The sequence below is a fragment of the Ambystoma mexicanum genome, chromosome 3p (assembly GCF_040938575.1).
Source record: "Ambystoma mexicanum isolate Mex_15411 chromosome 3p, UKY_AmexF1_1, whole genome shotgun sequence".
NCBI lineage: Eukaryota > Metazoa > Chordata > Amphibia > Caudata > Ambystomatidae > Ambystoma > Ambystoma mexicanum.
This window is the reverse complement of record NC_090925.1, coordinates 706,440,739-706,453,415: the sequence shown is the minus strand read 5'-3', so window position 1 is coordinate 706,453,415 and position 12,677 is coordinate 706,440,739. Positions and strand designations below refer to the sequence as shown.

The following is a 12,677-nucleotide window of genomic DNA, read 5'->3' as shown; positions in this document are numbered from 1 at the left end:
CGGGGTCTTTATTTTGCTGTTAATACAATTTATGGCACCAAGGATCATGTTGGGGTCTTATAATCGAGCTCAAGCTTATTTGATTAAGTTTCCAAGTGTCAATCATTGTCAACTGCTCTTGAGATTTCGGCTAAATATTCTTCACAATAACAGGACTCTTTTCAGATATAGCCACCCCAATTGCAGTTTGTGTGACAAGGAGAAAGAGACCCTTAAACACTTAGTTCTACATATTGCCCAAAATTGAGACCTTTGAGGACCTTATACTTTAGTAGACATCTAAAGCCTCTGTTTGGTCTCGATGCTGAAGCTTGGTGGGAAGCACTTTATGCAGGAGAAAGACCGAAGTGGTCATTTGCATTAGTAAATATCTAGAGGCGGTTTTGGTTAAAGTAGTGCAGGAATGAATGAATATTATTTGATGATGTACTTTGGTAAAAGTTTATGTAAACTGTAAACCATTTAATGAAAAATAATAATAATAACTTCCAGTTGCTTTTCTAAGCATGATAATGGTGGTGTATGTTCCCTTTTCGTGGTGAATTATAAGAATGAATCAGACTGGTGAGTGTCCTGCAAAATGAATGATTATGATCAATAACTGAGTTCGGGTGATGCGACTTTCAGAGTTACTGAAATAGGTAGGCAGTAGGTAGTCTGCCCAGATGTCGGCCTCTCTTATTAGACATAGCGTGAGAACAAGACAGAAAAAAAGAATCTCTGCACCTTCTTGGCCCAAGTCTCCTAAAATAATAATATTGAAACCAGAAATAAAGGATCTTGAATCTTCCATTTCAAATTTAGATACCAACCCTACAATGTTCCCAGACTGGTTCACTGGCTTGCTAATAAGGGCAACTTAAACATAACAACTAACAAGACCCCTAAGTCCCCAAGAACTCAGTGGATGAGTTATAGTACAACAAAGTCCTTTTCTCCTTGTAGTCAGTTTCCTTGATCATTTTGGGGCCTCGATCTGGGTCTATATGGCCAAGAAACCCATTCTGCAGTCAATCAGTGGCATCAAATGAAGCAGGGGGAGCGTATTTGTTTTCTGTGAGAACATTTCCAAGAAAATTACTAGATTCTTTGCATGCAGCTCTTTTGGGCCAAACTCAATCCAAGTGACCCTGCCCCATCAATCCTTTATTTCCTCTATCCAATACAAAAAGGTGCCTTTGGAGGAGAAAAATAATGTAATGAAGAAAGACAACCGTTCACCCTTTTCAATATCATTATGAACTGCCACGGTACCCAATCTTTCCAACAAATTCATTTCCATCGAATTTCATTCATTGAAATGCTTTTCCATTGAAAATCATATTCATTTAATGAAATTGGTTCATTGAATGAAATTCGATGGATTTCGATGGAATTCCAACACAAACATACGCTTAAAGTAGATGTATGGTTGTGTTGGAAATTGGGTTGTTGGGTTGAGGAAAGGGTTACATTTGGAAAATGGGGTTGGGGAGGGGGGACCCCTTGGGGTGGGATGTGGATTTTAGGGGGTATCCCCCTAAAAATTATAAAAGTTACAGGGAGCTGCCCAGTGTTAAAATTGCAGTTTTCAGCACTGGACAACTCTCTGCAACATTCAAACGATATGCATGTTTCATCGAACTGCAATGCAAATAAATGTAAAGTGTTTATATAAAGAAACCCAGTTCGATTAATGGGTTTCGCTGGAGCATTTTTCGTTGATTACATTTCGATGCATTTAATGTTGTTGGTAAATATTCGATGGAAAGACTATGAACCAACTGCCACAGGCTGCCGTATAGTGAGCGAGGTGGCTATATTGTTTCAGTGGAACAGGGGTGGGATCCGTGGGGGGTGGGGGACATGGACCTAAACACAGGGGAGCGAAGAGGCAATAGTATTGTCAGAAAAGGGCACGAGGATACAGCAGCACTTACACATTGCTGAAGGCCTAGGGCAAAGGTCTGAGGACTTGAGGAATACAAGGGGAGTCTAAGAAGGCCAGGGCGACTGGGGTCTAGGGCCCAGAGAGTCGCTTTACCAAATTAGTCAAAGGCAGGACATCCTGATCCAAACAAGAAGAAGATCATTAAGCAAGGCGTATAAAGTATCTCTATGTGATTCCATCGAGACTTTTTCATCGCAGGAGAATTCATAGATTATTTTGTATACGACTTTTTGCCGCAAATGTATGCGAGGGGAGTCCCCTGCAGCCCCCCCCACCAAACCCCCTACCTCTTTTATTATCCTAACCCACCCCCGTTACATACCTTTGTGGCAAAATTCGATGGTAAAATGTGCTGAATTCTCAGACGATGGAAATTCCAGCGATGGAAGCTCCCTATCCCATATAAAATACAAGCAGGATTATAGATGCTGTGCCATTGGAGTTCCTTTGGGTGGGGCTGCTCTTGGGGACAGGGGGCATTTTGTGAACCATATTCTCATATGCATGCCTTGCTCGCGTTGTTTCCCAAACGCTGAATGCTTTTATACCATTCCCTCCGTCTCTGGGTTTAGATTTGCCGTACCCCTTCGGCTGGGTCACCGGATACTTCGCCATGGTGGTTGGTGCGGGGATGACCTTTGTAGTGCAGAGCAGCTCAGTCTTCACCTCGGCCATCACACCGCTGATTGGTAAGTCATTTTCCAAAATGTCTGGCACATGCCCTGCCCAGGTGCTTTGACAGGGGATTGGTTCGCTGGAGCAAGGTAGATTCTTTGGGGCTCATGTTTATTTGAGCCATAATTTAATTAATTGATGAAAGTAGGGATAAAGGTGGCAGCACACTTCTACTGCCATTTTTTACTGATACACATAATTTTATCCAAAGTGTCAGGCGGAGTTGGTGAGCAGGAGAGTACACCTGCTATTCTTGCTCTGGCTGACAAAATGCGGCAGCTTGTACTTTCACGATTTGAATATAAAATTGGGTAAGGGGTCGCTAAATGCTGCATTGTGGAAGACTAAGACCTGGCCTGAGGTGTCCGTAACATGGAGGAAACGGACTTCACATGAACATAAACGCCATTATGCAGCGGCATTTGTAGGGCAGAGTAGGAACAGCAGGCACACATGTAAAGTCTGTCATACTACCCATAGCTTCCTGCCAAATTCTATTAAATCCCGTAGATCCGTAAACATGTACCGCCACTTTTACTTCCATTCTTACAGATCTCCGGGACCTGGAACATGACCCTTGACCCCACCTGGATATTTTCACTGCAGCATTTTATGCACTTCAATAACAATTAACTTTTAAACAATTCCTTGGACCAGCCCAACCCCTCAGTTGCAAATGGCAATTCATTCCTTTTGTGACACTGTTTGAATAGCACCCAAGGGGGAGTTTTGGGATCAAATGTGATGCAAAATAATTGGCCGTTTTGAAGAATGTTTATTCAGCAACACTGCTCAAAACTACTAGCCGCAGAGTGATTTAACTCATCAAACTGGCCCACATTGGCCCAAAAAAGTTGCCCACATTGACCAAAAAACGGGCCCCCCACCAGCATTTTGTGTTTTTGGTTCGGCCATGGGCCTACTGCCCTATAGGCCAGTCCGAGCCTGCCTTATAGTTAAGGGAAAGGGTTTCCAGCTCTCCACCTAGAGCGCTGATTATACTGGAGATTAGCAGAATGATAACAAAAAGAATGAACACCTATGCACCCCTAAGGTTCTTTGAGGAACCAACCTCTTTCTTGGTTTTTAGGGTTGATAGTGAGTTGCAGAGGAGTGTAAGACATTCGCAGAATGATGCCAAGTTGCAGAACATATTCTGCCTTTTTGGGATGGGCGGGGCATGATCTGTAAGGGTTGGGCTCATGCCCATTCTACATCAAATTAAGCGTGGTATGCCCTACACGCATGGATATGCCCTACATGGGCAACTGCCAGTTCAGCCAGCTCACGACTATAGTGGGGTAGAGGCGTGATACTGAGGGGTAACATCAGGGGACACGAATATGGCACATGAGCCCCGGGGTCCAGTTTATTACTGGCTCACTCCGAACAGGGTCCCTCGTATTCTATACTGGAGTATGCAAGAACAGGGCCAACATGACCCCCGACAGGGAATGTGAGACGCCAGACCATGCCCGGGTCAGGCATCATCATTTTAGTCCTGTGGCCCAAGATCATACATGGTGTACCACAGGTTAGTAGTGCAGCTGGGACGCTGAGCTGGTGGAATTGTGGAATTGTGTGATGAAGGTGGAGGGGTGCGACAACAATGCCCATTTATGTAGTAAACAAGTTATAAAATATGTGACACATTAAAAGCAGGTCAAATGTTCTCTACTTTTATCTGTGTGTTTGTCCGCTTTGACTTGTTTTTCACTCTTTCCTCCTTCTCTTTTGCTCCTTTCCTCAGATTTGTTATCCTGTCGACATTCCCACCTCCCAAGTCCTTACTCCTCCAAATCCCTATTTGCCCCTGATTCCTCAGTTTCCACCCTTGCGGTCACTCTTCCTTACTTGTCTTCATTTTGCTCTCTATCTTCATTGAATTCTCTTTTCTCCTCTTTTTCTATCCTTGTACTTCTCTCTCCCTGCCCTACATCGATACCCTTCTCTCACTCTCTCCTCTCAATCATTTACTGTGTTTCTCAGGCATAGGTGTGATCAGCATCGAGAGGGCCTACCCGCTAACCCTGGGCTCAAACATTGGTACCACCACCACAGCCATCCTGGCAGCTCTGGCCAGCCCTGGAGACAAGCTGGCAAGCGCCTTCCAGGTAATTTATCCTGATCTGGCTGTCCCTGGACACTGGAGGGCACAGAAGGGGTCTTGGAGGGGGGCATGCTATCGGCTAAAGCGTTCTCAATCTCAGGTAAGGCCATACTAGCCACTAGCGTGATGTCGCTCGGACGTTTGCTGTTAGGCCTGTGTCAGGAATACTTCTCCAGAGCCAGAGGGGCAAATGGCAGCCCTGGGAGTGTTGACTGGGCACTGCATCCTTATGGACTGTGTACTGTGTCTGGAACAAGTGAGCTGGACACCCCTGGCTTTTAGGAGTTTATGTGGAGTGGAGCCAGTCACAAGGTAGCCCAAGTATTGTCACATCAAATAAAGGTCTAGTTGGATCGTCTTAGTTTTATAAGATGTAAGTAATTTTTTCCCAACAGCTAAAACCAAAATTATCAGGCCCAGAAAAAATAACAAAAATCAAAAACAACTAGTTGGGTAGGTACCAAAAAAAATGGCAGTGGAACTTTACAGTCAGGCTTTTTGTGGTGCCCTGGGACCCTGGAGGTTTCCTTTTTTTTGGTCAGTAAAATACATTTTCAATTCAATGCTTTCAAATGTCGTTATCCCTAAACAAATAACACAACAGACTTTGTTATATAAGGTCTGGGTCATGCAGTTTCATCCTGGTGCATTGGCGACCGTTTTGGGAATTGGAAGGGGAAAACATCGTCGTGGGGAAGCACATGGGTCAGGGGAATGGCCAGGCACAGACCAAGCTTCGAGCAACTACTCAATGTCCTCCTAGATAGCGAGCGGGTCAGCTGTGTGTGTAGGTCCCCAGAGCCAGAGCATTTTGTTGGATCCTGGGTCAGTTTCTGACCACAGGGGAGTGGGGTCTACCACAGAGGGCATGTCCACCATCGCTTACCCTGCCCTTGTGGTTGCAGCTGCTGGTTTCTGGCTCAGTCCAAGGGAGAGGGGTGTGTCTCTGTTTTCATTTGGCCCAGTGGGTCTCCTTCCATGGCGCAGATTCTACTTCAGCCAGCTAGGCTGTCTCAGGGTCCGATCACCAGTGCAGTACACTTGTACCAATGGCTAACCCAAGAGATGAGACTTCTCCTGAGACAGGATCTTTAGATTGGTGTCTTTGAGCACCACAGTCCTTGCCAAGGAGAGGAACACCAGGCTCATGGCCTCACCCTGGTGGTGCCTTTCCCCACAGGCATTTCTTTCCAAGGTCTCTGTTCTGGCAGGACGACTGCCCAAGAATTCTTCAAAATATTGGTACAAAGTCTTTATTCCTTATGCGGGACCAGGGCTGAGATGACTCAGGTAAGGTGCACAGTAGCTAGCAGCCCCACAAATCCCCCAAAATCCAGCAGCTCTGAATTGAACTGTCAATCTCAATCCTAAGGAAACGGGAACGTGGAGACAATAATAAGAACAGGCTCCTCTGGGTTTCAATGGAACTAAAAGACGCAAGAGGGAAGATTAGATGAAGCACTATTTCTGGCCACTCCCTAAACTTATCTCCCCCGTTCTTCCCCTACCCCAACGGATAATTCCCTCATAACCTGTGCTAGTTTGCCTAGAGGTTGGCTTCTTCCTACCTGACTTGTTCAAATGTCTTGGGTATTTGTCTTGTTGGTAGTTCTTGTCTTCATTTCTTTACTAGAAAAAGCCTCCTGCTCTTTGTTCCTGAATCATTTCAAACCTTATGAATGGTTTACTAATCACTTACCTACCTATCCAGCTGCCCCTTAACTAATCTCCTTTGAAATCGATATTAACTAGAGCTTCTCTTCTGCGGTTGGTTCCCTTGTCCATCCGAAAGCTTTCCAGACAACATTTGTCTTACCAGAAGCATGAACTCCAAGGTGGCTAATCTCACGTACAACTCTGCTGCTGATGCCAACATTCAATGCAGGGAGGATAAGGGGCTCACCAATACCGCTACACTTGCCCGAGCCCTCAACGCCCTGCTCAACTTCCATTGATTTGTTGAGGAGATCTCCCCGATTCTTGGATAGCCTTTGGGGCCTTACAATTGTACCATGTTGCTGATCCGCTACTCGTCTCTGATTCCTTCTGACGCGGTGCACCTGAGTGAAGGACACTAATCGTCTTCGGGAGGCTGCTTTAGGGAAGACTGCTCATCTCTGACTTCTGGGGCTCAAATACACCAATGTAAAGAGCCTGTCTCAGGAGGAGTCTCAGCTCTTGGGTTAGCCATTGGTGCGAGCGCAGTCTCACTGACGCCAGCTCATCATTGATCTGCTTAGTCCTTTGCTCTCTGACTGATAGTGTTTCTCCTCCGAGTTTCCGGCTGGCATTGCCTTTGCACGGAGCCCTCCACGCTGAGGGCGACAGACGTGAGCCTGCTTAGACACTAATTCCAGAGGCCACAAAGGGAGCGCCGGACGAGCCCGGGATCCCCTCTGGTGAAAACAATTGAAAGGCAGTTTAAGAAAGGGATTGCAAGACTGCTGAAAAGCGTCCTTGCACTCCTCTGGTGAAGCTGTGCCGTCGCACTAGCTTGCGCTGCACTGAGGCGCCGCTGCTATCATGGATTGGTGAACTTCGCTGGGCTTGCAAGTGAGAGCGGGTCAAAGAGGACAACCAATCGGGCACAAACTCACTCTTCAACCCCAATATACCAAACGTCGGAAGCCCCCTTAGTTACCAGCAGCCCTAAATCCGGGAACCCTTACAAGACGAAGGCCTCTTGTCACAATATAGGCGTGAATTAATGAAAAGACTCATGATCCTGGCCAACAATGGCCAGGCACCGCCATTCCAACTTTGCCTGGCCAGCTCCTGCAGGGCTTCTTGACTTGAATAACTACGTGGGTTACACCAAAAAAGGCACATGTTGACACAAACGGCTGGTAAGGGTCAGCTTTAGGAACAGGATGGTCAGGGCCACACCCATTTTTTGGGAATATCTGATCTTTATGTTTTCTGCCTGGGAAACAGCGTCCAGCAGTTGAGGCATCTGGACTTTTCAATAGGAGGAAAGTAGCCTTCCCTCAGCTGTTGCCTTGACTATACCCCCCAAAACTAGAGCTACTGTGACCGACCAGGTACTCTCACACAGCCAAACAAGCCAGGTTATTTACTTGGCAAAAACAGGATACATGGTGCAACCCTAACCCACAGAACCACAGGGTCTGCCGCTCAGAGCTCGTAGAGTATACAATCGGTTTACTGGGTGACCAAGCTTGGCAATAAGCAAAAAATGACAAGCACACAACAAGCTACATCACAATGTAGGGCTTTTGCTCCCACCAGCCGTTGAACCTAGAGGCCAGAAGGGCTGACTGGGGGCAGAGTAAGTCATATGCCAAGCTGGTCCCACTACAAGATAAACATCGCTGGGGCGGAGTCAGTCACAGAAGGTCCTGAATGTTAATGACCGTATTCTGTACCAGAATTAAAATCACAAATTCGGTTCAAAAGCCACATTGAAATTAGGTTAGCCACATTAACCCCTTAAGTCCCGAGGCAGTATATTTTCATTGTAATCTCCATACGAATTCATTGTAGTCAAGACCATGTCTGCACTGCTCATTAATCTGGCTCTACTGTGGGAGGTCACCCCGCAGTCTCCTCGCAGGGTACCCATTCACTAATGTCGTAGGCTCTAGAACTGGAATCCAGAAGAGGTAGCTCTTCCCAAATCAAATCCCATTTACTATTAAAAAAAGCCATCGTGGAGGGCCTTCTCCTTCACAGAAATGTGCAAAACAGTAGAAAGAGGACAGGAAAAACGAATTGTAACAGATAATACTCACAGGTCAATAAACATCGATCGCTCGTGTACTATCCTGCGATAAGCAGGTTTGCACCTCATGCATTTTTCAAGATGGATCCCGCCTGTGGGAATGGAGCTTAGCACGGATTCTAAGACCGCAATTCATTGGGGACGGTGTGATCGATGCGAGTTACATGTACTAGGGTTTAACCTGTTCTCTAATTATGAGGCAAGTGGCAGCCAAAGGGCTAGAGACAAGAAGAATAACCTGGGAACGTTCCCTCAACACCCAATCTACACCAGGCAGTCCTGTTTTTATTTCTTTATGATTCCTAGTTGAGTGACGCCATGTTGCCTTGCAGATACCTTTGGGAGATGGGACAGCGGGAGAAGAACAGGGAGGAGTGAAGTTGGGATGTGGGGCAGAAGGGTGAAGGCAGAGCAGGTTTCATAGAATTAGAAGAGGAAGAAGTGGAAGGGGGATGAATGTAAAATTACAGAGAGCAAGAAGTGAGGAGGGGCGACAAAAACGGGATGAGAAGAGTTAGAAGGAGCATACACGGTGGGTGGAGAACAGATGTCAAGATGGAGAGTGCTGTGGGAGGAAGAAATGGAGTGTTGGAAGTCAAGCTGGGTCCAGTGGGAAAGCAAATAAGGGAGAATTTAATTCAAGAAGGGGGAAGTCAGATGAGGGGAAATGGGGAAGATGTTATGTTATTGGAAATTCTACCATGCACCACTACCAGTTGAGAGGTCTCCAGGTGCCCTGGTGGCTATGAAAGAGAGCGGTTGGGGTTTGATTAGTCAGGCTGAGAGGGCCACGCAAGATTGCTGTGCTCTTTTTCAGGGGCACCGAGTACACGGGTGCTCCGGGGCGTGGAGAAAAGCAATCTGTGCTACATCTCCCTATTCCTTCAATGGAACTTGTCTAAAAACTGCCAAACAGCACCCTGAGAAATTCAGAAGCTGGCTCCCCAGCTATTTTGTTGATGTGTGCAGACCGGTAGTACCCAGGGCCAGGGGCGCTGAGTATGCGGGTGCTCCAGGTCCTGGCCTCCCTTCCCAGGAAAATCCATCTACATAAAAATGCCTATACATTCAATGGGATTATTTTTTTTTTGGCCCTGCTCCCCTTTCCCACGCAGGGTTTGGTATGTGTCTGGGGGCTTAGGTGTTCATCGAGGACTCTGTGCTTATAAAGGAGACCCTTTTGTGCCACCGCTGCTAGGATGCATTGGACGGGGGCCATGGTGTGTAACTGAGTTGTAGAGGTTTAGTTTTATGTTGTTTGCTGTGTGATTATGGGATGTGTGAGTGGCTTAGTTGATTTGCTTATGATACGTTTGAGCATGTCAAAGGGAGTTTTTGGCAGAGTGGGCTAACCCCAGGCTAAGGTAAGACATGCTAGGATGCATGTAGTTTCTAGCCGCCATTTTGTTGTCTGTTGGAATAAGCTGGCAGGAGGGACTTTGGGGGGCAAGGACCGTATCTACCTCAGGGTGTTTAGCTGTTACTTTGGACTACTTCTCCCGTGTCTATTAAGCCACTCTACTGCTCACGTGTGCCGGGGAGATCAGGCGTGCAGTGGGTCATTCTCTCATTTGTGCCTATGTCTCTCCACAGATTGCCCTGTGCCACTTCTTCTTCAATATCTCGGGCATCCTGCTGCTCTACCCTCTGCCCTTCACACGCCTGCCCATACGCATGGCCAAGACCCTGGGCAAGCGCACTGCCAAGTACCGCTGGTTTGCCGTGCTCTACCTCATCATCTGCTTCTTGCTGCTGCCCTCTCTCATCTTTGGCATTTCCATGGCGGGCTGGCAGGTGCTGGTGGGCGTTGGCGCCCCCTTTCTGGGCCTGCTCTTCTTCATCGGCGCCGTGAACTTCTTGCAAAGCCGCAGCCCAGGCCGCCTTCCGCAGCGTCTGCAGACCTGGGACTTCCTGCCACTGTGGATGCACTCGCTGCAGCCCATGGACCGCCTCATCACCAGCGCCACCTTGTGCTGCACCGACCACTGCACTTGCTCTGAGAAGCGCCTGGAGGAGGACGACGAGGAGGATGATGACATTATCTTCCACCCCGGGAAGTCCCCCCAGGCAAAATCCAAGCTTGCCTACGACAACCCGGCCATCACCTATCCAGAAGAACTGCACCTGCCACTTCCGGTGCCCTCCCCTCGACAGGGCACGCTGGGTTTGTACATCGCAACCCAACTCTGAGTGTTCCGGGTAAATTGGTCCTCGTCCCTGTGGTGCCCGTTATGTGCATGTGCCAGCCACCCTGGACTCAGCTGGCAAGGGCACCCATCCCAAGGACAAACATCATTGCAGAGATCACTGGTGGCTGCCCTGCTTTAAAACAATATATTTTAAGAAATATGCCTGTGTGTGCCTCAGAGTGCCTGATGTAGGCCACACATATATAGAAATAGAACTCAATGTGTCCTTTGTGTAGTTCATTGTGGTCTGCCCGTGGGGGTGTTATACCCTTGTGTCCTTTGTGGTGCTCACTTCTGGCAGGCCTGGGGCCGTCAGAAATGTCCAGGTATAACGTTCATGCTTTGCTTGTCTCATGCTTACACCTGCAATGTTACTCTGTGCCAGTGCTTGCGTACGCAGAACGGGGGCCCTTCGTGTCTTCGCTAAGTGTCTGTCCTGGCGAATACCAGGATTACACGGTGCATACGCTGGGCACCTGCCCCTGCCAGCTCCCTGTCCATGACTTCTATTGCCCATGTGAGCATATGTCTATATCTTGCGTCTTCTACCTCTAAAATGGTGCTCTTACTCTCTGTGCATATCTGTCCCCTGGCACTACATCTCAGTCTTCCATGGTCCACTTTGCCTTGTGTCTGGGTCGCTATGTGTATGTGTGTTACACGTTCGTCCTGCTCCCCACGATACTAGTGCTCATCCAGCTCACCTCACACCGTCTCAGGCATTGCAGGCACTCAGCACTCGAACACAAATAATACCCAAAGCCGAAGTTGGGTGTAAAAGCGCTGTAATGCTAACACACACACCAGGCTCTGGAGGGCTGCATTCGACTCTGCCCCCTGCCAGGCCTGGCTCATACTTATGTACAAGGCAAAAGCTACATATTTATTCTCCGCCCGTTAACCGTACGTATCATAACAACAGGTAATTTCACGGAAGAGGGGGAGTAAGTACATTTTGTAACTTCAGATTGTCTTGCAAGGCAGGCTCTTAGCAGCCTTGGGACTTGAGCCAGCAGCTTCCTGCTTCGGGCTGGCTGTGCTCTGCGACATCTGCTTTCATGGCTGTTAGATGTTAGGCCAGTCCTTTCTTAAGGCCAGTCCATTCGTATCCGATGATCTCAAAGAAACCAAAAGAGAGTACAGAATAAGAAATGTACCAGCTAACAATGTGCATTTCTGGTATTCCTTGTGTGTTCCTGCGTCTGCAGGCACTATGCCCATGTCCTCCATTGGGAATGTTGACATCCCGCCATCTTGTGTGTGCCGGTCGCCCATTGATTTTCTGCTTCCGGTGCACGCTTGCCAATGTCCATATCTTCTGTTGTCCATGTTGACATCATTATCTTTTGATTGGGTCGTCCTGCGAGTGCCAGTGTTACTTCATGTGTGTATCTGTCTCTCTCGGCATGGTAGCCACAACATCCAGGTCTTGGGTGTGATCTCACTGTATACGCTCGATTGATTGTCCATGTCTTCCAGTAGTGGCTCTGTGTACGTCATGCAGAGCTTTTCAGAGAGATGCCGGTGCCCCACAATGCACCGGGGCAGGTCTATCGCCTGCCGCATCTCATCTGCAGGGATTGCCTACCCGAGGTCCCTCTACTGCCGAGAATGCAGCATCCGCGGCTGAGTGGCTCTTTTCATGATTTCCCAAAATGCAAGAAGCCATGTTGGAGAAGAAGTTCAAAAGGCATTGTGGGACGGCTGGAGAGAGAAGCCAACCTTAACGAACTGTCCTGAAAAAGTGATGTACAGTACATGAGCAAGAGCTCAGGAAGGGACAGTGAGGTGGAAGAGAACTTGGAGAGCTAGAACTTGGGTTACCAGGGAGAACAGGAGTGGCAAGCAAACATTAGGATGGCCATAGAGATGCCGCTGAGGAAGGGCAAACAGTGCTTAGGGAAACGCATGCATGAAGATCTATAGGATGCCACGGGAAACCTCAGTGTGCAAACAGGAAGAGGTGACTTGCTGTCCCACTTAAGGAGGATAAAGTGTTGCCAGAGAGAGACTCACCAGTGGAGGATAAGG

The 12,677-nt window shown here is 47.8% G+C and overlaps 1 protein-coding gene across 2 annotated transcripts in view; it reads left to right on the top strand.

Annotated features, from left to right (window-relative positions):
• Positions 1-10,872, top strand: part of SLC34A1 (solute carrier family 34 member 1) — a 195,686-nt gene extending 184,814 nt beyond the window's left edge. For both annotated transcript variants that reach the window (XM_069651531.1, XM_069651532.1), the window contains exons 12-14: positions 2,503-2,619; positions 4,595-4,719; positions 10,051-10,872. In XM_069651531.1, coding sequence (XP_069507632.1) covers positions 2,503-2,619; positions 4,595-4,719; positions 10,051-10,647 — 839 coding nt within the window. In that variant the 3' untranslated portion in view covers positions 10,648-10,872. The remainder of the gene's footprint in view (positions 1-2,502; positions 2,620-4,594; positions 4,720-10,050) is intronic.
• The last annotated feature ends 1,805 nt before the right edge of the window (positions 10,873-12,677 follow it).